This window comes from Desmodus rotundus, chromosome 12, assembly GCF_022682495.2.
Source record: "Desmodus rotundus isolate HL8 chromosome 12, HLdesRot8A.1, whole genome shotgun sequence".
Classification (NCBI taxonomy): domain Eukaryota; kingdom Metazoa; phylum Chordata; class Mammalia; order Chiroptera; family Phyllostomidae; genus Desmodus; species Desmodus rotundus.
In genome coordinates, this window is record NC_071398.1 from 100,090,071 (window position 1) to 100,115,562 (window position 25,492).

The 25,492-nt window shown below is 58.6% G+C and overlaps 1 protein-coding gene across 1 annotated transcript in view; it reads left to right on the forward strand.

Annotated features, from left to right (window-relative positions):
- The window catches only part of LMX1A (LIM homeobox transcription factor 1 alpha), a 101,174-nt gene that overhangs the window by 61,252 nt on the left and 14,430 nt on the right, over nucleotides 1-25,492 (forward strand). Inside the window, exon 3 of the mRNA XM_053915640.1 lies at nucleotides 14,402-14,634. Coding sequence (XP_053771615.1) covers nucleotides 14,402-14,634 — 233 coding nt within the window. The remainder of the gene's footprint in view (nucleotides 1-14,401; nucleotides 14,635-25,492) is intronic.

Sequence of the window (25,492 nt, forward strand, 5' to 3'; positions counted from 1 at the left end):
TGGGGAGGGACCGGGTGACAGGGTCGGGAGGAGCAACGACAGTCCTTCCCACAGCCTGGTGACACCCTCACGTTGGCCCGGCTGCTTCCAATGAGCAAACGGGGCCAGTCGGTGCTTCAGCCACCGGTGTAACCAGATCTCCGTGGGCTCTTGAAAAATGGGGCTCTCTTCAGCGGCGAATGTTTGCAATTAACGTTAACATGTGGTGGAATTTGTTTTTGCGTCCGTACGGCAGGATAGGCCGTGAGGCTCTGGCAAGGAAGAGCCCGGCTCGTCACGCCCTGGGCCTCGCGGGGGTGGGGTGGGGGTGGGGTCTTCCCACTCCGTTCTCAGTGCCGCCACTGCCCTCGGTGGCCTGCGGCGGGGTCAGCCAGGGCCCAAGCCCTCCCTCTGGCTCCGCATGTCCATCTGTCCCCTTCCTCCCAGGTGCTTCTACCTGCCTAGCAGCAGGGAAGTGTGGGTAGGGCTCAGCAGCCTGTGTGGCCTCGGTGACTCTCGCCTCTGAGTTTGGCCACTGCCCTTGGTACCCTGTGATTCCACATGGCCTGTGGAAGCCACGTGCAGTGATGGCCGTTGCAATAGGGGACGGGGTCAGCTCTGTGACCCCAGCCCAGGGGAACGCCGTGACTCAGTAGCTGTGGGGCAGCAAGCTGTGAACAGGTTTCCGCCAATAGGAGTGTGACTTTCACCTAGCCAGCAGCTGGGGGGTACCTGCCGCTGCGTCGCTTTGGCAGTTGAGCTTCGTCCTGAGAGATCCGGCCTCTCTCCCGATCCCTGCCTGCCCTCCCCGCCAGGGCATCAGCCCCACCGTCCTGCTGGTCAGCCTGTGCCTACCAGATGGCCGCTGCCCTCTGGGACGGGCTCTGCGACCGGGCTGTGGCTTTCTCCCTGTTTGCTTCTTCCTCGTGGAGTTGCCTCTTCCTCAGAAGCCCCCCGGCAGCCTTCCCCTGCATCTTTTGGCCATCACAGGGCCTCATGCCCACCCAGGCTGGTCACTGGTTCAAAGGGGAGAGAGATGGGCGACTGGCCGAGGTAAATCGTGACATGTCCTGTGACGGGCACTCTGCTGCATTGCCCTGCCCTGCCAGGAAGGCAGTGGTCACTGGGATGCTGGGCAGGGAGGAGCGCCTCCTGGGAAGCTGGGAGTGAGGGGTGCGTGGGACCTCGGTGGTCCACGACTGTCCGGGCTCCTTCTGCGTCTCCCCCGTGTGCTGCCCTAAGTTGTGCCTCAGCTCAGAGATGTGCCAGGACCCCTCATTGCCTATGCAGGGGCGGCCAAAGGCAACTGAGCAAGCCTCCTCCACCCGGCTCAGGACGGGCTCCCATCTGGCAGGAACCACACGCACTTCCTGCGTTACCTCCTGACGCTCCTCCGGGCAGGGCAGGTGGCAGGTAGCAGGCATGCCGGTCTCCCTCCCACCTGCTGGGCCCACTCCAGAGTCTCTGTGTGGCCCGTCGGGCCCCATGGCTCAGCCTGCTCGGCGTCCACTTCGTAGTGGACGTTCTCACTTTGTTCCCTTAGAGGATACCTCCTTGACCGCCCCACCTGGGGGCTCCCTGTCTCCTGTGGTCTCGGTGCCCTTGGTGCCCGTGAGCCCTATGAGCCCCAGAGAGAACCGGGTGGGCAGTAGGACCAACAGGGGTAGGAGGCTCGAGCTGCCCCTCGAAGACCGGTGAAGATTTGGGGCCTGGCCAGGTGCTGGGGGTGGGGCGGGACCGTCTCTAAGAAGGCACAGGGCCTTCACGCTGCTGTTTCTGTCTCACCTTCAAACATCTCAATTCTCTCCAGGAGCAGGTAAAACTGGCTCGCGGGGACCGTACGTACTGGGCGCGCAGCTGGAGGGCATGTCCCTCACAGAGCTCTGCTGGGCAGTGCCGATGGAGAGGGTCCCTGGGGAGGCGTCTGCTCCCATCTGCACACGCAACTTGTCGCTGAGATTCCCAGCCGGGAATCCTGTTTCTCGGAGATTCTTGCGGTTCTGTAGCTCCTCCCGCCTGTCCCCGCTCTCTAATCCCCTGAACAGAGCTGGATGCGGGAAGCAGAGCCCTCTGAAAGGCGTCCAAGATGAAAATTCCTTCCCAGACTTGCACGTGAATGTTGCGGTCGGGGCCGGGGGGGTGGGGGGGGCCTGCTGGCTGGCGCTGCTCGCTGCCACCATCCCTGCCGGGCCCCGTCTCCTCCCCCCAGTCCCCACGTGCTTGCCTCCACCCGAGTCCCAAGGCTGATGCTCCCCTGGGTTAGACCCAGCCTTTGTCCTTGGTCTCAAGAGTCAGTCTGTCATTCTAGAAGTTGGGGGGCAACGTCTGGCCTTTCCTTTCTAGGGGAAACATTTCGGTATAGTGGACAACCTCTCTCACCCAGTCCTGCCGTATTCGGAGCTTCAGTTGGGAATGGTGATGATGGGGTGTTGTGGTCACGGAGAACCTGCAATTTGATTAGGACGGTTCTCTGGGCTACGTCAGGCAGCGACGTAACAGAGCTTTATGGGTTTGGGCCTTAACGGACTTGGTTTGAACCTCGGTGTCTCCAGTTACTGGCCGTGTAAAGCTGAACAAATTACTTCAACCTCCGTGCGCCTCTGTTTTTCTCACCTGTAAAATGGGTGGCTGATGAGTGCCGTGATTTAATTCAGGTCTTGGTGGGGTCACCCTGGCTTCGGTGTTGAAAATGAGCATGTCAGGAGGTGGGAAGGAGCCAGTCCATCAGGAGGCTGTTGAGGATCCGGGGAAGAGGTGGGGGAAGTAGGTGGAGGTGGTGAGCGGCGGGTTCGGTCATCCTGTGACGATGGGGCAGACGAGGCTTGTTGACAGTTTGCACAGGAAGTGTTCGGAGACAGCAGCTGGGACAATGCTGAAATGTTCGTCTCGAGGGACAGGGAACGGTGGGCACCATCCATCAGCAGAGAAATGGCAGCCACTGGTTGGAGCAGATTGGGGTCGGGGTCAGGTGTGTGGCGTGAGATCAGGAATTCTGTTTTGGCTGAGTTACGTGGGATATTTTGATTAGAAATCCAGGTGACGATATTGAGTAGGGGGGTGGGTTTAGGAGAGACATCTGGGGTGGAGATAGACATTCAAAGTCATTGAGCGTAATTTAAAGTCATGAGCCTGGAGAAAGTCACCAAGGGTGATGAGTGTTAGGAAAGAGGAAGAGACATTCCAGGTTTGGGGAGATGAGGGGACTAGCAAGGAGACCAAGGAGAAGTGACGAGTGAGGTAGGAGCGTGAGGGGTCCTGAGAGCTAAGTGAGCACAATGCCAGGTCCACTGCCGGGCTCAGTATGACGATGACCGGGTGACATGGACGTCATTATCAACGGTCACAAGACGGTTTTGGTGGGAAGAGTGAGACAAGTGTCTGGTGGGATTGGCCTTGGGGAGCCGAAGCAGAGGAACTGGAGAGAGAACACATAAATAATTTATTTCCGAATCTTTCTACACAGGCTATCAAGTCAGTGAGGAGGTAGGATCAAGAGGAGGATAGTTTTTCCCCAACGTGCGGAAAATAAGCCACATCTATAGGTAAAGATGTTAACACACACATGCGATGCAGCTTCGGAGTGAGCATGAAGTGAGACGGCTAGTGCCCACGTGGAGGAGGTGCCCTGAGAGGAGCTCGGGACACACCTGACCTTGAAAGGAAAGGGGGGTCCTTCCTGTGACACTGGGCTTCGTGTAGCTACACCCTGACCACAGTGGGTCAATTAACGAAGCTGTTATTTTTCCGGCTCAAAGAGAGTGAAGAGGTAGGACGTCCAGGGAGCGTGCAACTGTTGAGGCAAGTTTTCAAGGACCCAGGCTCCATTGCTCCTGCTCCGCACCCTTAGCAGGTGGCTTGCATTCTCGCAGTGCCGAGATGGCTGATTTGTCTCCAGGTGTCGCGTTTTAATTCCGGGCACAGAAATAAAGGAAGAGGTGAAGAGCGGACGGACGGGCCAGCGGAGCCTGTCCGCGTCATAAAGAGAACAATGGCTTCTCGGAAACATGCCCCTCCCACCCCCGTGCCCTGCATTACCTGGTGCGGTCGCTCCTAGCTGCAAGGGAGTCTGGACAGAGGAGATTTTTTTAAGTGGGAGCATACTCGCTGGGATTTTAGTTACAGGAGGTAGAATGTGAAAGCTCATTGGGTCTTCCAGTTTAAAAATCTTATTGCTTTTTAATTTTTAAAAATTGTGGTAACATGCATGTAACATAAAATGGACCACCTCCACCTCTGTTAAGTGCGCCGTTCCGTGGCACTCTGTGCTGGGATCCATCCATCCCCAGAACATTTCGCATCTTGCAAAGTGGAAGCCCCACCCCCATTAAACAATAGCTCCCCATTCCCACCTCCCCCAACCCCCGGCACCCGCCACTCCACTTTCTGCCTCTATGAACTTCAAATTATCTCCTAGAAGCGGGACATACGGTACCTGTCCTTCTGTGGCGGCTTTAGTTCACTGAACATGATGCCCTCAGTGTGTTTAGCACGTGTCCGCATTTCCTTCCTTTGTGAGCCCGGGTGACATCCCATCACGGTACATTCTAGGAGTATGCACCTGGTCTGGTTTACCCATTCCCCTGTGGCCTTCGCCTCACGGCTGTTGTAAGTAGTGCCACTGTGAGCGGGAGAGTGCCGACATCTCTTTGAGTCCTTGCTGTCGATTATTTCGGGTACCTACCTGGGTGTAGAGTTGCTGGATCACGTGGGTGGTCCTATTTTTAATTTCTCTGAGGTAATGTTGTACAGTTTTCTGTATCAGCTGTGCCTTTTGCAGCCAGTAGGGTGCATGGGTTCCAATTTCTCCACCTCCTCGCCAGGTTTCTTTTTATAGCAGCCACGTGAATGGGTGTGGTGTCTTTTAGTGCATAATGCCTGGGGAGAGTGTTGAGGGGTAACAAGGGTTAAAAAAAATGAAGAGTAAAAATAAGGAGAACAAGAGCTAAGCACTGTCTCGCTTCCTCTGGGTCAGACTCCGCTGAAAGCTTTAGGGGGCCCCAGGGAGCCTGGACGCTGACTTGAAAGGAAGGTGGTGTGGTCTCAGGGGAAAGAGGCTGTGCGGGTGGGTCAGGGCACCTGGCTTTTTTTGCTGGATTTGGGAAATGTGCAGAGGGCCACTCCCTGCTGGCACACCAGTTTTGTCCTGTGTGATGAGGCTAGTGGATTCAGTAAGCAGCATCTGCCCCCGCTGCCGCCCACCACCTGCCACCCACCGCCCACCGCCCACTTCAGAGCTGAGATGTTTTACAAGCTCACACAGGCTTTGAGATCTTTGCACTAAAGGTGTTCTGGGAACTCAGAGCATGCAGAGAGGCTGCCTACCCCGCACATGGGAAGGGCAAGCCCCACACGGCCACGCCCTCCGGCTTTCCCGCCTCCCACAACGGGGGATCTTCACTCGGATTATCAGTCCCCGTTTTCCTTTTCTTGTCCCTGGACAACTGGGTGTCCCCACGAGCAGGCGTTGTACGTATAGGAGCTGACGAAAGTAGCTTTCCAGTTGTGAATATGTGAAACACAGAGTTTATCCTTTTTTTATTTTAATCCTCACCTGAAGATGTGTTTGACGGATTCTCAGGAGAGAGGGAAACATTGGCATCTGCCTCCCGTCTGCGCCCTGACTAGGGATCGACCCTGCAAGCTGCTGGTGTGTGGGACAATCCTCCACCCAGCTGAGTCCCCTGGCCAGGGCCAGAGCTTGTTCTTGCCTTATTATTTATTTACTAACTATTGTTAGTAAATAACTATTTATTGTGATGATTCACCTGCTGTGCCCACTGCTGCATGCGAGGAGAAGGGAGAAGAGCAGCGGCCCCCAGGGTTTTGGACACGGCCGTGTGCGGACTGCCGGCAGCCCAGCTGACCGGGCACATGGTCAGTGGTCTCCGGAACATGTCCACTTCCTAACGCTGTGCCGCTGGTGTCAGTTGGTTCTATGAGGAGCTCTCTGGTTGTGACACATGGCTTCCCCCTGCCCCCCCACCCCGAAGGTGGAGTACAATGGTAGAAACAGAAGCAAACAGGATTCCTGGAGAGCTCGGTGTCGCCCCCTGCTGAGCGCTGAGAATCTTCCCATTGAAGCATCATCCATAATGCCCCTGTCTTCCTCCTCTCTCTCTCTCTCTCTCTCTCTCTCTCTCTCTCACACACACACACACACACACACACACAGAGCCAGGAAACACGCATTCTTTGTCAGTGTATACATTGTCTTGGCCACGTGCCATCCAGCCAAGCCAAAAATCGCGGAACAATAGGAATCTGTGCCCAGAATATCAGCTAAAAATACCTCCTCCCCGGCGCTGTTGTGTGCTGGGTATGTTTAAGAGCGTCCCAGGAGGCTAATGAGGATGAAGGGAAAGGAAAACTGACATTTTCAAAGGAAACCAAACCTTTAACTCCCTAAAAAGGAGACATACGTTTTCCGTGGGCCTGCTTTGTGCTTCTTGCCATGTCTGCTTGTCTGCCTGACAATTTGGGAAGACTGTAGTCAAAGCCGTGCCACCTTGGCTGGGGTCGTGGCGACCCCTGCTTTCGCCGCGGTCTTTCGCTCGCGGCCCGCCTCCTAGACAGCTCTCCCAGTTTGGGCCACATAGAGGAGGGGGAGGGGACACAGAGAGCCAGAGGGACTCGCCGTCTGCTCCCCACCCCCGCCCCGTCCACTCACTCAGCTGTGCCGCCCAGACACCCAGGGACACATTTCTGTCCTCCCCTGGGCCATGTGTCACCTGTTCTCTTTCTTGACAATGGACTGAACCCCAAGCTCTCAGTGGCCTTGACATTCTCTGTGGGCTGGGCTGGGTCCCTGTGCCTTTGCGGGCATTGGTTTCTTTCCAGTTATAAAATGAGGGGAGAGGCCGCCTGATCTTTTGGGGGGCCTGACAGTTCGGGAAGCAGGACAAGGAGACAGATGCCTCGGAGCCAGCCCACAGCCTGGAAGCAGCGGGCATCTGCAGCCTGTGGGGGTTCGGGGAAGGGGTCCGTCCGAATGTTTGCCCGATGCCATCAGTATTGACCAAATAGCCGCTGTGGGCTCTGCCCAGCTCGAGCCCATTGCCGACTTCCTGCACAGATGCTGGGTGGTAGGCAGTGACCTGGGTGCCGGTCGACACTCATCGGCTATGTCAACATTGACCTTGGGCTGAGGAGACCAGAGCCACAGTTGCCTGGATGCCATGCACCTTCTGTCTCCTGTCAAGTATTTGTCCTTTCTTCCTTGCTTGCCCGTTGGTCTCGTCTCCCCCGTGAAAGGCTTGTTGGAATTTGACTGCATTTGTCATAACAAGGAGGGTCAGAGGCACGAGATACGCGTGAAGGTCTGTTTGGGCTCCGTCTTGCTATCCACAATCTCATACCAGTGTTTGCGTGGGCAGATGTGTTCAGTCGATTGCCGCGAGAATGTGCCAGCTCCTTCCAAGGAGTCACCTTATTCAGTCTCTGCAACGTCTCGTCGGGTGGTCTCGACCACATAGACAGAGAAGCAGAGGCTTTGGGGCATGCCAGCTGGCCTGCACTCTCAAAGGTGGAACGAGACTCGAACCCAGGTCCCGTCAGACTCAAAGACCGTGCTGGCCCTACTCTGCCTGGCTGACCCTCGACCAGTGAGTGCTGTGTGGGAATGAGGGAGGGACTCAGCCACCCTTCCGAGCTGAAAGCTGCCCGTGGCCGGTGGTGTATGCATGGAATGAGGAACCGAGCGAGTTGTCCTGTGCGTCTTGGCGATGTGCCTCTGGGCTGCGCCCACACCCCACTTCAGCATCTTCGTCCCTTTGTCAGCCCTCCTCGCCGCCCCCGGGACCCCCAGGGACACGGAGCCGCGGACCGGCCCTGCCAGCCACCTATTGTTTTCCATTTTCTCCCTGCCGCGGAGCCTTGAGACGATCTCCTATAGAAGATCCTGCCACGTCTATTGTCCCCCAGACTTTCCCACCGCCCCGGGCCCACGGGCTCCCATGCCCATTGTGGGCTGTTGGCTCAGCCTCAAGGACAGAGACCTGGAGCCAGCTGACAAGGTTGCTCATGTCACTACTTCTAAGGCCACAAGCCATGCTTTTGGTTCCCAATACTTTTGAATGTGCCCTTCCGTGGGCCACACGGTCTCCCAGGCTCCCGGCGGCAGAGTCCCCGACAGACAGGCTTGGCTGATGGCCAACGCCTGTCTCGGGCCTAGGTGACCTGTTTCCCAGTCAACGTGGCCTTAATGAGTGCTGCCGCGCTGCCCCCTGGTGGAGAGGGTGGAGACTGAGGGGCCCGCTGCCTGGCCTTGCTAAGGAGCTCCACAGAGACCCCCTCTCTCCCAGGTTGCTAAACCCAGGGGCTTAGAAACTCCCCGATGGAAGCAAGTTCTCGCAGCGTGGGTGCAGAGGCGTCTGGTCTGCAGTCGCTTTCTGTCCGAGGCTGCCAGCGGCTCTGACCTTGTATTTGGTTGGGATGAAACTGGTTGGCCTCAAGGTGGCCTTTTTTGCGTGTTTGTTTTGTGTTTCCTCCTTCCACGCCACATGGAGGCTTTGAGAGGCCGCCTTGGAGGTCTTCAGGGCTCTGGGTCAAGGTTAAGGAAGGTCTCAGTGTTAGCAGGCTTGCCCTTGGTTCAGGAGCCTTCTGGGGTGTTAGGAAGGGGGCTCCCCTTCTGTTTCTGCTCCGTTCTCACGGGTCTCAGAGCCCTGGTCTGGGGTGCAAGAGGCGGCCATGTGTTCCTGCGTGTGGGAGGCGGTGTCCTCAGCCCAGAGGGCGGATACGGGGAGGACGCGGTGTCGCCCAGTCTAGAGGACAGTGGGGCAGGTGGTGGTGGAGACTGCAGGCCGCCTGGGGGTTCATGGGGGGAGCAGGCAGTCGTGTCAACACTGACAAGCAAACGAAGGCTCGGTAACACCACGCTCTTGGCTCGGACTTTGACGGGCAGGGCGGGGTGGGGCGGGGCTAGAACGGCGAGTTGGGTAAACCCAGGTGAATCCCGCGTGGGTGGGCACGCCAACCCGAGCCTGAGGTCATTGCCGCAGGCGGGACCCCGCCTCCCTGACGTTGTCAGGTCTGGTCCCCAAGTCCACGGCCAGCGTGGCTGAGAAGCTGGCCTCTGCCATTGTTCCATTGTTCATGCCCTTGGTCCTCAACGACCCACCCCAGTCCCTCTCTCTCCCGGCTCCTCCAGCTACTCTGGATTCTCCCGGTCTCGGACCTTATAACTCATAGTCTTTAGTTTTCTCACTAATTTCTCTCCCGGACGTCGTATGCAGCTTTGGTGACTGCTGCCTCCACCAGCATCGCATCACCGTTGTGTTGGGTACGTTTTCCTGAGGGTTCACCACATGCTGAGCCCTGCACTGGGTGGTCTTAACGCATTAGTCCAGCTGCTCCTTACTGGGGCCCTATGAGCTCAGTTCTGCCCCTGTTACTAGTGTGCTGACGAGTGGACGCACGCCCCCGTCGCCTGACCACGGTCACAGAGCCAAGTGGCGGAGAGGGGACCAGGCTTTCAGATCACTTGATCGCACCGTGCTGCCCCCTGTCCTACTCTTTCCGTGACTCCGTGTCTCCCTGGCCCTCGAGCGAGCGTCCCTGGGTCTTCCTGGGTGCAGCCCTGCCGGCCTGCACGTCTGTGTGAACTGGAAACAGTGAGAGATGCCTCGTTTCCCCACCTTTTTGGAGGCAGAGGGCACCCCTGCATGGTGGTGTTGGGGGGCAGAGTGTCTCCCAGACACAGAGGACAGGCCTCTCTCAGGGGTCCCTTTGGGTACTTGGGGGCCCGGCAGCTGGGAGCCCTGAGGGATCAGCTTGGTTCCTACCTGTCACCTCCATGTGGCCAGAGGGTCTCAGGACCTCCCGCAGAGCCAGGGGCTGGTCCAGAAACCTCTCATGAGCTGAGGCGGCCGTCTCAGCTGCTGCGTCTTTCTATTTCTCCCGAGAACACAGTGCCAGACAGGGCAGGAGAGAAAGGGAAGGAGGACCCTGCGAGCCGGCCCTCCGAGCCTCCCGTCCTGCACAAGACGGAGCTGAAACGGAACGGGGTTCTCTTCGAGGTCACACACTCCTTCCATCTGCTCTCACCCACGACATTAGGGAGGCCGGCGATGCGGAAACGCCACGTGCCTGGCTCCACCTGCGCATTCGATGAAGACTGATTCCCTTTTTCCATCTTCCGGAAGCTTCTTTCCCTTGAAGTAAAATGACGTGGGGGCTGAGCCACGTTCTAGTGACAGGGACCCCGATACTCAGAACGGTGGAGCGGCTGCGCCCCAACCGCTCACGGGCGGCGATATCCAGGTGTCCGCACGGTGTCTCGCTTGGCGTCCCCTGCATTCCTATAGCTCGGGGGAGGGGGAGCGGTGGTCCCCCAGGTCTGAGCCCCTCCCCACTCACCTGAGCCTCGCGCCCTAGGACTCCCTCGGGTGTCAGCCTCCAGCGCTGCCCTGAGACATCCCGTCCCCATTGCTCAGAGAGAAAAGCACCAGGCACAAAAGTGGAGTGAACTGAGCAGGTGGCCAGCCCGGGGGGTTTCAAAGATGCTTAGGAGCAAAACGCCTTCTTCAAAGGAAGTCTTCTCTAGAAATCACTCCCTCACTCACTCACTGAACAAATTCTTTGTGGAAACATATTTCCAAGCAGGAGGTAGCTACATGGGGAGGGGAGGGCGTTCAGCTCGTGTGTGCTGTGTGCGTGTGTTTGCACAGACGCCCCTGGGCCTTCGCTGTGTTGTGTGTACGGGGATGCGTCTTGGAAGGGTGCAGTTCTGGGGAGGTTCTGTTTGGAGAATCACCTAGTGAGGCTGTGTTGTGCCGAAACAGGGTCTGGGCACCGGGTGCTGGCAGAGTGGGCGTCTCTGGATGAAAGGTGTGGAGCGAGGACACCCAGGGAGTGGACATTTGCCCCTCGGGGCTCTCAGTTCTTGATGTCACTCTGGCCCCGGGTGGGGCCCCTGGTTGGGAGGACGGACCGGGGAGCCCAGGTCTTCCTACCTCACATCCTGTGCTCTGGCCCCGAGTCGGGTGGCCTTCCTTTTCTCCCTGGCCATCCTCCAGGGTGCCTGGTGCAGGTGGAGAGGCTGGGAGCCGGCCCTGAGGTGGCGTTGGCCCCAGGGGGAAGGGCCCACTTGTCTGAGGGGCGCTCCTGCCTGGCAGCCCCAGAGCCTGCCTCTCGCCTCTCTGTCCCGTCCTGCTCAGCCCCTCACAGAGGAAGTTTCTCGGTGTCCGAGCCGGAGGGGTCAGCAGGCCTCTCACCGCTGAGGAAGACATGTGTTCTTAGCATAGAAACAGCTCAGGGATCTCTTATGCACAGAGAACCAACTTTGGGGCAAAATAAATAAATAAATAAGTGAAAATAAAAAACGAATCCAGTCTCACCCACAAGTGCCGGAAGGCAGAGGTGGGGTCCATAAAAATGACTAAACATCAGGCTGTGCCAGGGGCCACGAGACTCCTGGTCTGATCGAGTCCTCAGGAATCCAGGCGTGTGGGCATCATGACGGCCGTTCACGTCTGAGTCCGCCGTGGCTGCGGCAGGTCCAGGGCTGGGCTGTGAGCCCCCCGGGCTGCGTGGAGGCCCAGGGCTGGGCTGCATGGAGGTGGGGCTCCCCCCAGAGCCAGAGGGTGGATGTCTCTGTGTCTCTCAGCTCCTGGCTGCACAGGGAGAGAAGTGAGCAGACTCTGGGTGGGATGTCCAGCTGCCAGTCCTCCTCTGCCTGGTGGGGGAGCAGAAAGGGCAGGGGGGGGCGGGGCAGGAAGCAGAGAAAGGAGAGAACCGTAGACTCTGAGGGGGAGGGGTCCCTCCGTGGTGGGGCTCTGGGTCCTTCCCTTCTGCACACGGGAGCCCGAGGTGTCACCTTTACCCTGGCCCTGCCCTGGGTTCGTGCGCACGGCCACCGGCCACCACCCCCTTGCACAGGTGCGGGGATCCAGCGCCAAGAGGAGGGAGTTTTTGGAAGAACTGATGTTGGGGGGACATCGAGATTTGTTAGGGATGCCTAGCCAAGCTGGACGTTTCTGGAAACCTGGCCTTGCTTTCCAGGGTGCTGCCACGTACCAAGGGAGGTCGAGTTAACACGCGGAGGGGGACAGAGTCATGGGGGTTGCTGTCCGGGGCATCGGGAAGAGACAGGCTGTGTTTAAATTGTGACCTGGACGTTTTTTTTTTTTTTTTTTTTTGGTTTTTAAAAATTTAATCTTTATTGTACTTTTTCCCCCATTACCATTTAGTCCCCTTATACCTCCCCACCCCCAGCAGTCACCACACTGTTGTCCGTGTCCGTGAGTCCTTTTTCCTATTTGCTCCATCCCTCCACCCCCTCAACAAATACTTTTCTCTGCCCATCTGAGCTTTAGAGGAAACCACTTGTGGGAGGCGTGTCGTCGGCAGCTGGGGGCACCGCGGGGCCCATACAGCTGTGCATGTGCCTGGCACACAGGAGCCAGCAGTGAGCGCCTTCCTCCTTGAGCTGCTCGGGGGTCAGTGAGGGTAACGAGAGGCCAGGCAGGGGCCGGCGTGGCCTGGTCTTCACCCAGAGGGGTGCGGATGGAGAGAGGGGAGAAACAGGGCTGCCCCTCCGTCCCGGTGGTCCTTATTCCCCCCCCCCCGCCCCCCGGCCATGATGGGCTCGGGGTTTGAACCCATATAGCTCCCGCCTCTTCCTCCAGCCGCTCCCAAGCCCACGCTGACCCTCTCTTCTCCGGCTGGGGGAGATTTCTGGAGTGAGGTCCATGCAGAAGAGGAGGGGAAAGAAGAGCAGACTCTGAGGGTGGAAGTTACCAAGCACAGATGTTACCACCTGTGGTGCCGATTCCCAGCATTTGTTGACTCCCTGGGACGCTTCCTTCCCGGGAAGGGGACGTGGAGGAGGGCTGGGGACAGAGGGCCTTTGCCTGGCCCCTGGAAGAGCTTGACTGGTTTGCTCAGGTTGGCAAACAGTGATGAAACGGTGGATTCTCCGCCCGGTGCAGTGCACCCGGCACAGGGGCAGGGGCTGGGGTACAGGTGCGGTGTGTCCTGGGGTCCAGCCAGGGACCTGGGGCTCTGTGTTTGGGGTGGTCACATGCCTTGTCAGTGGTGAAAGAGCCACGCCAGCCCCCGGGGGGACTGCCCGCCAACCTCACCCCCGTCCTGCAGGTGAGAGGAAGAGCGAAGGTGGGCCAGGTGCTCCCGGGGCCAGGGCATTGGTGGGGTGGTGGCCCCGGGCTGTGTGGGCTCCCCTGCAGGCTGGCCTGCCCTGGGAGGGGGCACAGAGGTGGCTTTCTTCCCTCCAGGGCCTGAGGGGCCCTCTCTTCCCGCAACAACACGTGTTGTGGCACCTTAGGATCCCCCTCACCCCCTCTTGCCTCCTGCCCCAAACGCCCCCGTTGTCCCAGGAAGCTTCCGAGATGAGCACACTGCACAGGTGAGGACCCGGGGTTGTACCCTGCGCAGCGTCTGAGCGAGCAGGTGTCCTCACAGACCGGCCATTCTGTCCTGTGCTCACTGGACATGGCTGCATCGTCCTTGTATTTCATCTCCCATGGGGACGTCTCTGCATGGACACTGTCTGTCTGTCTGTCTGTCTGCGGTCTCTCTCACCAGCAGGGGAGCCCCACAGCGTTGGGGACTCTGCTGGGTGCCATTCTGCGCCCACAATCACAGTGGGACATGGGACAGACTCTCAGTGTGGGTGTGGGTGTGCATGGCGACCATGTGCCGTGACCACGCGGAGTGCGTGGTGTCGCGTGTGGAGGACGCTCCTGACCAGTGAAGGGGTGAGTGAGAAAGGACACAGGAGCGGAGGAACGAACGAGCTCTTGGGGTGGACGGAAAGAGGGAATGAGCGCCTGAACGTGTGGGCGAGGCTTTGCGACGGGGTTGGCCACACGTAGGCCGCTGTGGCGCTCCCTGCTGTCGGCAGTCCCTGCTGTCTCAGCTCCCGCCCGGCGGGGCCCGTTGAGCGGGGTGGCAGCGGCCACCTGCACACACCCGGGGTGGCCCAGGCTGTCTGTAGGAGGAGGAGGGGTGTGTCCTCACTCTGGCAACCTGCCCCCCTCGCCGTGCCCCGTCCCTCACGCCGGGTGACCTTTCCACGCCCTTTGACCCCTCTGTCTTGTGGGGACAGACACAGAGAGATTTTCCTTCTCCTCTTCTGCTACTGCTTTGAAAAAGAAAGCAATTTGCTCCGGCCGGGTGGCTCAGTGGGTTGGAGTGTTGGCACTGAAAGGTTGTGGGTTCGTTCCCAACGGTCAGAGCAAGTGCAAGAGGCGACTGGTCGATGTTTCTCTCTCTCTCTCTCAAATCAATAAACACACCCTCGGGTGAGGATGAAAGAACCAATTCTTTGTTTTGGCATTTATAGGCCTTCCCCGCCACACCTTCATGGCCTGGTTCTTGGAGTTCCTTCTGCCGTTGGCTCGAGGGGAGGCCTGGGCCGCAGCCGGAGTTCTGTCACAGACCCTCCCTGCTTTGTCCCCACCCCCAGGCTGTTTGCTGTCAAATGCGGGGGCTGCTTCGAGGCCATCGCCCCGAACGAGTTTGTGATGCGGGCCCAGAAGAGCGTGTACCACCTGGGCTGCTTCTGCTGCTGCGTGTGCGAGCGGCAGCTCCAGAAGGGGGACGAGTTCGTCCTGAAGGAGGGCCAGCTGCTCTGCAAAGGGGACTATGAGAAGGAGCGGGAGCTGCTCAGCCTGGTGAGCCCGGCGGCGTCCGACTCGGGTGAGTGCTGCGTGGTGGGTGGGGGTGCGGGGTGGGGACCGTGGAGGAGTGATGGTCCCCAGGGCCTTGTCCAGGGTGGCCTGGCTCCACGGACGGCATCTCTGTGCTTTCCGGGGACTTCCTTTGGAAGGCGGGAGTGATCTCGTATCAGTCAGCACGGCCATGATGTGCTGTGTAACAAAGGACCCAAATCGCATGGCAAACAACCATCAAACAACCATCGACACACACACTCTCAGCCTCTGGCTTGGCAGAGTGACTCTACTACAGGCTGACGGTCTCCTGTCACCTGCAGGCTGCTGGGCCAGGCCCCAGGCTATGGTCCCACCTCACGTCCACCCCGAGGGCATCCCTCCGGGGTCCAGGGAGGGCTCTTTCCCCGGGAGCAGCCAGTGCTCAGAAGGCATGCCCAGCCCTACACGCTCACGTCAAGCCTCTGCTCCTTCTGTGTCTGCTAAAGCAACTTAAAAGTTTGAACATAACGTCCAGAAGAGGGAAGCCCCCTGTGGGTCCTGCCGGTGCGGGAGCAGGGTGCTCTTCGAGGGAGGGGTAAGAGTGGTCCGCGGTCAGTCTGCGCTGTCTCTGACTGCTCAGCCTCGCTCCCTCACCTAAACCAAGCTCCACTTGGAGTAAGAGGGCCACCCGGCCCCCGACTTTCCCTGTGGGTATCTTGCTGAGTGTCCCCACTGGGGCCTCCCCCCGGAATACTGCAAAGCCTCTGCATGCCCCGAGGGCTCGGATGCTACGGCAATCAGCACAGCCGTGGACACACACCCAGAGGGACGCTCTCCTTTCTCCCGTGGAGACAAAGGCCGGGGTCTGGTCTTTCCTGGCACACAGGCATGTGGGGCTCGCTCACTGAGTGACCCCAACTGCAATTTTCATGGCTGCAAACTCACTCACTGTGGGGCGTCTGTGTATTGCCACGCCCCCCTGCCCCGCCCCCGTGCACTTAGACAAAAAGAAAAGGCTGGGTCCAAGTGGCGTTAAGAGAAGTAGGATTTTCAGAGCAAGGGGGTGACCACAGGCCCCCTTTCAGCCCTGGGCACGTCCTTTTGAGGCCAATACAATACTGACCATCGGTAGCTCCCCGGTCCATTCACTCACACATTCGTTCAGCGGCCATGTGGGAGGGGCTCGCTCTGCGCCAGGGGCGGAGTCATGACATGAATGACAGGAATGGTGTGGGGGCAGGGAAGTCTCCAAAGGACATCCGGTGACGTGATTATAGATATTTAGGCTAGAAAACTAAGGACTAAAGGAGCACCTAGGTGTTGCCTTCCCGTGGTGGGGTCAGACCTATTCTTCTTCCCCCCAATTTCAGAAAGCAGAGTCAGAACCCGTTTACTCAGGTAGTAACGGAGTCACCGAGGGCTCACACTGCAGGTAGAACGGTGCAGGAGAGCGATCAGACCCCACACGGGGGGGCGTCAGAAAGTCGTCCTGGCGATCAGAGCAGAGCCCCTCAAAGGCTGGAGCCCACCGGTGGACACTACTCCTGCCCAGGTGGGAGGGGAGGGCGGTTCCGGAAGACACCCGAGGTCCCCATCGACTCTAAACCCGCCCTCGCTCTAAGTGGAATGGCACTGACGTCTCACGCAGGTTCAGATGTGTGGTCTGAAGTGCTCTCACGGCCCACGATACTGATCTTGCCCGTCTCGCGACATAAAATGCACCGTGGGCCAGAGCCCGCCTCACGAACCCACAGACAGGTTGCTCATACCTTTGTTCCCTTAGCGAGGCTCAGCGGGAAGAGAGGATGTGGTCAGTAAGGACCCCCTGATGCCCACTATGTGTGGTCAGAGAGGCCAGCTGATCGTGGGGGTTCAGAGAAACAGGTTGGGGCTGTCCCGACACAAATACAGTTTCTCCTCTCGCCCGTGTCCTGGGTGCTTCACCTGTGGGGGGGCTTGACGAATGTTTGTGGAGTGGACGATGGGTCGGCCTGTCCTCTTTAATGTTTTGGTCAGCACCTTGGATGAAGACGCAGGATGTAGGTGTCCTCACGGTTTGTAGATGACACAGACCTGGCAGAGTGGCAGCAGGGACACCTGGAGTTCCCAAAGAGCTTGACAGCCCGCCAACATCGGCAGGAGGGAACCTAACCCCTGGGTTCTGAAGTGCCACGGTCATTCGCTGGAAGGGGGCCTGTAGGGGCGGGATGTCACCTGGGGTTCAGGTGACCTCAAAGCCAACCAAAGGAACCAAAGGGGGTGGCACATTAATAGAACCATGACGTCCCTAATGCAGGACAGCAGTTCCCTTATTTTGGGGGGTTGCTCACAGCACATTCGGGTGTTTGGCCTCACTTTAAATGATGAGTTTTGGGGGTCACTGACAAGCTAGAGAGAATCTTGAGGAGAGGGAACAGCTCGCTAAATGACAAAGAGCTGAAATAGTTCAGTGTGCGCAGCGTCGTATAAAGAGGGCAGAGGGGCCGGTGAGCGGCACCCCCCAGGCACAGACCCATGGACGGGTGAGGGGACCGACCTTGGTTCCAGGGAGATTAGGGCCGATTCTGACAAGGGCACAGACTGGCTCTCTGTGGGACCAGAACCTGCTTGTCATTAATGCAACTACAGCTGGCGGAGGACAGACTGGGTCGGGGACCTCCGGCTTCCGTCTCGGGTGCTGGAGTCCCCACTTCCCAGAGCACCTGACACGTTCACAGCCCGATGGGACAGCAAACTCAGGAGGTGCCCAGCGGCCGGTCTCTTTCCTGGTGTGGCCAGAGACTCCTTTGGTCCCTGTCCCTGCTGTGCTGGTGGCCTTGAAGAAGCTGCTCAGAGACAGGACCCTGGAGCCAGAATCAGATCACCGTCATTGCATTTGTCAGGCCTCTCGGTGCCCAGGGCCTCCGGGACCGGCCCCCAACACTCACAGCCCCTGTCACTGGCACCACTGCGGAAGTTGTCCAGTCCTGATGCCCACCACGTCCTCTCTGGCCCTGGGCAGCGCCGGACCTCCCTTTCTGGGTGTGGCCTGTCTGAGTGGATCATGGGGCCCCCTGGTCTGTCTCCATGGGCGACCTCAACCTTGACCTTGGTTCTGCTCTCAGGAACTCACGGAATCAGTCAGCCTCCCCGACGCGTGGCAGCCCTTTGAGCCGGGAGGGATCCACGAGCTCCCTGCATCTGCTCCCTCCGCCCCTCCTTCCCGCCACCCCTTAGCACAGGCTGCCCGCCCTGTCTGTAAAGCTGCCGCAGTCTCTTCAGAATGTACCACCCAGAGGGGACTGAGATCTTCCATACGTAGCCTGAGCTAGCACATGTGATCTTCACTGCTTGTCATCTGTCGGTGGCGTCTGTGATTCCAAGAGCTTTTTGACCCGTCAGTGGGGGTCAGATCTTGGGGGCCCCCGCGGCTCCTGCCTGGTCCATATCGTGTTTCTTAGCGATCGACCCCTCTTACCTGCGCATTGGTTTTAAACATCAGAGGTTATCTGAGAATGCCTTGGGCAGCGATTTTTAAAAACGTTTTTTATTTCAAAATAAGGCTTTACAATGACAGAGCAATTTCGAGGTAGGAGAGAAGCTCCCACGTCCCCTCTGCCTGCCCCCCTCGCCCCCGATGTTGTTACCACTTCACAGTTACACGTCCATTGTGATAGTGTCCCGTGTAAACTATAACGCTAACGTCAGTCCCGCACTCGTCACTGAACGGTCGGCTTTACTCCACGGGGAGAGACTCCCCGCTGATGTCTTCATCCATCCCAGGGTCCGAGGTAGGGTCCCAGGTTGCGTTTTGTTTTATGTGGTGTTTATGTTAAGTTGCTTCCCTCCCCAACCTTCCGTTCTGAAATCATTAGGCGCGTCTGGACGGAATCTCATTGTTGCCCCTCCCTCGGACGACGTCTTTTAGGTATTCTTTCCTTTTTGTGTGTTCCACCACGGGATCGACCTGATTTTGCTTGCTTTTCTGGGGGTTTACCTGCCACTGGCAGGCTTTCTTACCCGAAGAAGAGCGTGTGCGTTACATTGCACCCAGAATTTATTCCTCGCCTGTTACCGTCCCCAAGGCTGAAGCCATTTCACCCTCTTAGCGCACCAGCTGCTCCTTGGTCCGACCCATGTCCGAGAGTAGCTGGGCCGGCACCCCCTCCTTTGTCTGCTCAGAGTCCGGGTGCCCACACAGGAAGGCGGTCTGCTCCGGAAGCCCCGCTGCTGCAGAAGGAACTCCCCAGAGGAAGCGGGGCTGTGAAGTCCCCGCTGTGAGGGTCCCTTTCTGCAGAGGAGGCTTTTCGCTGCAGCGATCCAGGCCTCCGTTCCCTGGCGAGGTCGTCTGGGTGCCCGGGGGCCGCTCTGTCCTCCGGGTCTGTGGTGCCTGGCGCTACCACGGGGCCTGGCCCGCCGTGTGAGTCTCTGCCTGTGGCCAGAATGAAGGTCGCTGCCCCCAGAAGTGGCCAGCCCTCTGTCCACCTGACTTTCTTCAGGGCAGCGAGATGGCTGCTCCGGAAGCTGGGTGGCTCTTCTGTCACTGTCATTGTGAAATACTCCCCCCTCCCTCCCCTGCGGGTCAGCCCCTCGCCCTGGTGCTTAGACACCGGCTTTCATTCCCTCCCCCGCCGGGGGGCTGAGTTTTTTATTCATTGCAGAAGTATTTCCGTCAACCTATCTCGGAACTCTTCTCGTTCTCCAATAAATCAGAACAGAGAGAGGCCGCGTGGCCTCGCACGTCCTGGAAAATGCCTGCTGTACCGGTGGGATTATCTTGTCAGTTCGCTGTCATGGATTTTTAAAATGCAAGACAGAAAAGGCAAAGTCCGCAGGAGGTATGGGGGAGGGTCTCGTTCTCGTGTGGCGGTGCCCAGGGCTCGAGGTCTCTGGTTCGGCGGGTTGGAGTTGGGGTCTTGCCTTCCACTCACAAGCCGCGACCAGGGGAAGCTGACGTCCCTCCCCCAGGACTCCACTTCTCAAGCAGTAAAAAGTGGGTGACATGCCTCCCCTGTGGGTTCCTGTGACACCATGAAGAGGTCATGTGTGAGGACCTGGGACAGGGCTGATACCCAGCAGATGACAGCAGCTGTGACTTTTACCTGCTGGGCAGGGGGTGCGTGTCCCTCTAGGGAGTCCCGGCTCGTGAGCTCTGTCACCAAAGATGTACCACTTCAAACACTTCTCATCTTCTTTACTCATCTTTCTTAGAGGCTCTGGACAGCCAGCCCAAGGGCACCTCAGGGTGGTACAGAGAGCGGGCCTGTCGTTGTGGGTGGCTGGGGTCCGGGAACTGGAGGAGGGTGGGTCGCACCTGTGTGTCTCAGAGGAGGCCCCCCATCTCCACTCATTGCTAGCGCTGTCCCCGGAAGGCCTGTGCAGAGACCCAGCGGAAAGGGTCCTGCAGCCCCTTCTTCTTGGAAATTTCAAGCAGGGGCGGGAAGGCGTGTGGAACTTAGCCACTCTTCCCTCGGAGACTTGGAGATGGGGGCTCGGAGTGCTTTAGACTTGAGCTCCTCCGAATGCCCGAGTGTCTCCTCGTTCCTGAACGGAACGTGCTCTGGAACACAGGTCTCCCGGGGGGGCGGGGGGGTGCGGGTCTGCAGAGCCCGTCCAGCCGAGGGTTGGCGGTGCGTCTCCCACCCCGAATGTGTTGCTTTGGGAGTGGACTGCACGCCTTTCCTGCAACATTAGTCTGTGAGTCCTGGAAGGACCTAGAACCTGGCAGTTGCCCGTTAGCCTCGCTCTGCCAGACGCCTGCACTGTGCCGCGCTCTGGCGCTCAGTGCTGGCTTTTAGTGGCCATGAAAAAGGGTGAGGAAAACACCTCGAAGCCTCCTCCTTGTGCCGGGGCAGTGGGGGGCCCACTTTGAGATGAACGGAAGTCAGGCACAGCCTGGACGTCGGTCTTGTTAGTCTTTAAGAAACAAAGGGGAGATCCATTTTCTAATTTAAAAAAAAGTCCTTGAGTAGGTATTAAAATATCCTGGTATATACTATAGTTGTTAAAAATACATTTAAATGATATTTTACATTTTCCCTTAAAGCAGTTTTTAAGATTCTTCTCTATAACACCATTTTCCAGAGAATTTTAGCTGCAGTTCAGTAGCAAGTTTTTATTTATATATATATATTTAAGGATTTTATTTATTTATTTTTAGACAGGGGGAAGGGAGGAAGAGAGGGAGAGAAACATCACAGTTTGGTTGCCTCCCATGCGCCCCCTACTGGGGACCTGGCCTGCAACCCAGGCGTGTGCCCTGACTGGGAATTGAACTGGTGACCCTTTGGTTTGCAGGCTGGCGCTCAATCCACTGAGCCTCACCAGCCAGGGCAGTAACCGGTATTCTTTATCAGTCCCTACTATACACATGTATGTGTATGTGTGTGACGTAAAACTTCCAACACTTAGGTTGACTCTCCGCTTACCCCTCGTGCTGGCAGTCTCTGCTCTATTTACTGATTGAGTCCTGCCTTCGCCCTCCATTGATACGGACCCGGCCCCGGGCTCTGGAATTGGCATACGTTCCTCAACCTTCCAGCAATCAGTAACGTGTCGCAGTCTTCCCCATGGTCCCTCACCACATCGTCAGGTGCCGAGAAATAAATCGAAGACACAGAAGACACCACTGCCCCCCCACCCCCGGGCCTGGGGGTGGGCGCCTGCGCAGAGCCGACACACGACGACTGTTAGGTGTCTCCGGTCCTTGGCGTTGTCACAGAGACGTGAAGGGCACGCGTGTTTATGTCGCGAGTGGCACAGAGGTCTGTCCGGCGGGTGTTTCCGGATCTATCCATCTGGCGCCTCTGGGTTGTCAGCAAGAGGTGGCTGTAACAGCCTGAGCCTTCCGGGGTGTTCTCGGAACCAACCTCGGTCTCCCGTTCACGTCCAGGCCCTGATGCCGGCGACCAGAGTCTTGTGTTGCCCTCTGTCCGAGGCGGAGCTCTTCTCTCCTGCTTCGAACCCCCGTCTGCTGGTGTCTTTGTTTTGTCTTCCTGGGATGGAGGGAGAGACAGGGACACAGGATACTCGAGCCAGGGATAAGCCAGAGTAAGAACTTAATTCTGCCAATTACAGAGTCAGGACACCTGATACCCTGTCCTCTCGGTGCCGGGTACTTGGGGACAGTTTGCCTTCGGTGCCTGAAATGGGACAGGCGGAGCACAGCTTCAGACAAGGCGTTGTCTCTTTTCTCGGGACTGTCATTTAACTTCGATGTGGGTCACAGTTCGTGGCGCTGCTGTGAGCCGCCCCGAAAGCGCGGGCCGTTGCTCCGAGGTCGGTGACGCAGGAGGGTGGCCGTGTGCATTCACGCCTCTTGCACACAGTGGCTGTAAGGGAAGAGAGTCGGTCACGTGGGCGGTCAGCCATGGTGAGTTTCGCATGGCGAGAACAGTGTCAACAGCCGTGCAACCGCGACTCCGCACAACTGGTTGCCTGCCGCACTTAACACGCGTGCTCACACTTGACCTTCCCATCGAGCTGAAGGTGAGGGCGGTGTCGGGATGAGTCCCAGCCTACAGGTCAGGGAGACCGGCGCCAACTAACGAGCCATTTGCTTTAGGTCCTCCAGCTGGGCACGGAAAGAGCCGGAATCCGCACTCGGGTGGTCCGGCGGCAGGGCTGCGTCTATTCGCCTAGCCTTCCCACTGTGGTCCGGGTGCCCAGTAGGGGTGCCCTCCCGGCGGGGGTGCCCGCGCTCCCGGTACCCAGCTGGGCTTCACACCTCAGGAGCCCAGTAAAGTCTCTTCTCACGGATAATTAAAGCAGCGGAAGCGAGGTGATTTGAACCGCACTTACGCTCCCTTGCCGATCCCGCACCAGTTCACCCCCTGCTTTACCATCGGTTCCTCCTCAATAATCTGTCACTGTCCCCGGGCTTCTCTCGGGCACCTCCTGTGAGGCTCCGAGGGACCCAAGGCTTCGGCGTGTGTGTGAACATGGACGTACTTTCAAAGCACTTCCAAAGTGCGTGCAACGTACCGTCCCTGGTTTTGGGGTTCGGTTTTGTTTTTGCCTGTGTCGCTCCTGGGGCGTATGCGGCGGTGGCAGGAAACACCGGTCGACCTTTTCTGTCCAGGCGAGCAGAGTCGGCCACACTGCCTGCAGCCCTGGTTGATGAAGCGAATACAACAGTGCGGTTAATCCGTGCAGAGCGGGGCTTCTCCTCCGCAGGCTGAGCTGCGGCGCCCACCATCCGTGTGAACCCCACTCTCCGGAGACGCGCCCTCGGGTGTGTGTGTCCTGTCTGGGTGTGGTGGCAGGACTGCTCAGTCGGACCGCAGGGACCATGAGGAGTGAACTCTGGCCCTGCAGAGCCAGCCTGAGACCTCAGCCTTTAGCCCCTGAGCTCAGTGATGGGAGACTCACCGTGTGGTAACGGTGGTGGAGGAGGCACAGGGGGACACCATTGTTCTTGCTGAGATGTTCCAGCCAAGCCCGTCAGTGTTTAGGGCTCCCTCCGACAGGCTCCACAGCGGCTCTGGAGGTGCTGGAGGTTGTCCGCCGGGCAAGGGGAAGAATCTCCTCCCATAATGCTCTGGGTCCTGTGTCAGGGACCTGGGATGACCCCACAGTCCAGTTCAGGAGGGCACGGTGGCAGCCAGCTCATGGCTTCCTCTGCGTACTTGGGTGTCCTGTGATGCAGACACGAGTGGAACACCAGGTAGGTTAAGAACCGTTGAATTCTTAGGGGCCCCAACCCAGGTTTCCATGCGGAGAGCCCGAGGCACGCTTGTTTTCCTGGTGACCCTGGGCGGGGTTGGAGGTGCGTGTCCGCGGCGCGTGCGTGCACTCAGCGGGGTCGGTGGGCCAAGCTGGCGTTCCAGGTGAGCATACAGGTCGCCGTCTCAGGAACCCGCAAGCGTGGGGAAACAGTGGGAGCCAGCCCAGCCTCCGTCCTTCCTAGGGCAGCCGCCTTGCGCGAGGACTGGGTTGGGGGCGGGGGGCGGGGGGGGGGAGGACACGCCCAAGTGTATGAGGCTTGCCTGACCAGCGAGCCTTATCGAGCCCTCACCGAGTGGCAGGGCTGTCACGGGTGCCGGGTGAGAATTCTGCGCTCGTGAACCTGATATTCCTGTGGAAGGAGACAGTCAGCAACCTCACACGGAGGTCAACAAGATTACACACCCACACGAGGGCTACTCTTCAAAGTAGACGCCCTTAAACTTGCTCTACTTCTGTCTTCAGAGAAAGACTCGGGACCCCTGCGGAATGCGCCTCGCGGGTCTTGTGGGCAGCCAGGGCTGACAGCCATCGCTCCAGCAGCAGGTGGGGCTCCCGGGACAGAGATGGGGCCCCTCGCCCGCTGTTCTTCGCAGCCGCACAGCTTTGGCGCTGAACCAGGAAGGCTCTGGGAGTAAGATAAAGGACCGCCTTTTTCTGAGAGTCAGCAGGGTGGTGAAGTTCAGCCGGCAAAAATCCTGTTAAATTTGAATTTCCAATAAACAACGATGAACATTTTTGTGTGCGTGTCACGCGATGTAACTCTTGTTGGTCCTTGGAAATTCAAACGTGGCTGCTCTAGCTTTACCTGGCCGCTGTAGGTTTGAGACTCTGGTGGGGGTGGGGGAGAGCGAGGGGGTGATGGGTGCGGGAGTCTGCAAGGATGGACACAGAGACGGTGATTGATTGATCGATCGATTGAGGAGAGAAATGGGAATTTGTCTCAAGACACTTGGGTTTCTGTTTCCCTTCTGCACCCGGCCTTGGCCCCAACCAAGCACAAAGCAGCTGCCTCTCTTGCCCTTAGAGGAAAGGAAGGTGGCAGTGGGACTTCATCTCTGGTTACCTTGACAACTGCCTTCCGCCTTTGCCTGCCAATTACACCCCAGCTCGGCAGTCTGCAGTCCCGTTTCTTTTCTTCCTCACGCTCACTTCCCTCTCAGGGCGCAGCCAATGGGGCGCCCTGTGCCATCAAGTCTGCGGGAGCCTCTGGGCCAGGTCAGGCGTGCCCAGCGGTGGGTGTGGGGCGTGCGGGACGTGCGAAGCGGTGGGTGCCTCGCGTGCAAGTGGGTGTGGGGGCGCGTGAGGTGGTAGGTGCCATGGGCGCGCACAGTGCGGGTGGTGGGGGTGAGGCACTAGGTGCCATGGGCGCGCACGGTGAGGGCGGGGGGTGCGCGAGGTGGTGGGTGTCATGGGCGCGCACAGTGGGGGCGGGGCGCGCGAGGGGGTGGGGGCGGGGCGCGCCAGGCACTGGACGCCCACTCGGCACTGGAGCGGAGCGCGCATCCCCCGCACATTCTGCCTGCTCTTCAAAGGCCTTTAGAAATGGAAGAGGACGAGCGCAGAAAACACACACGGACGGCAGTTTTATGAGAAAATGCAGATAAAGAGCCCGGCGTTGGGGCCATATGTTCGCCATAATCTCCAAAGCCGGCCCTTCAATTAAAGCCTCCCCTGAGTTCTAATGCGGGTCCTGAATAAACAAGCCTCTCTGAAAGAGGGACTTGGTTTCCAATTAAAAGTGTACTAACATTTCTCCTTCCCCTAATTCCCCCGGGCGCAGGGCCCGGGTCGCGCCGGGGTCGTCCTGTCCCCAGCCGTCTTTTTCGCCGGTCCCGTTCCCAAGTGACGTCAAGCGGAGGGATTAGGGCCCACCTTGTGTCCCCTGTGCGGCTGCAGAGTTAATTAAAGTAATGCCACATAAATCCGCCTGCTGGCTTCTGGCGGAGCCCCGCCTTGGGGCTGGGCTTGGGGAGGAGGGTTTTTGAAAGCAGGTGCTGGGGATGAGTGTGTACTGAGCTCATCTTCCTCCTCGTCGCCACGTTCCCACCTCTGCGCATGCTCTGAAAGGGACAGGCGCACAGACACGCCATCTGAACGCAGCTCTTCTTTTGGGTCCGGGGCACCTGCGTCCTGGCCGGGGTTTCGCTTCCCAGACGGGCGGTGCACGCTCTGCTCCAGATAAGGCCGCCCACTCCTCT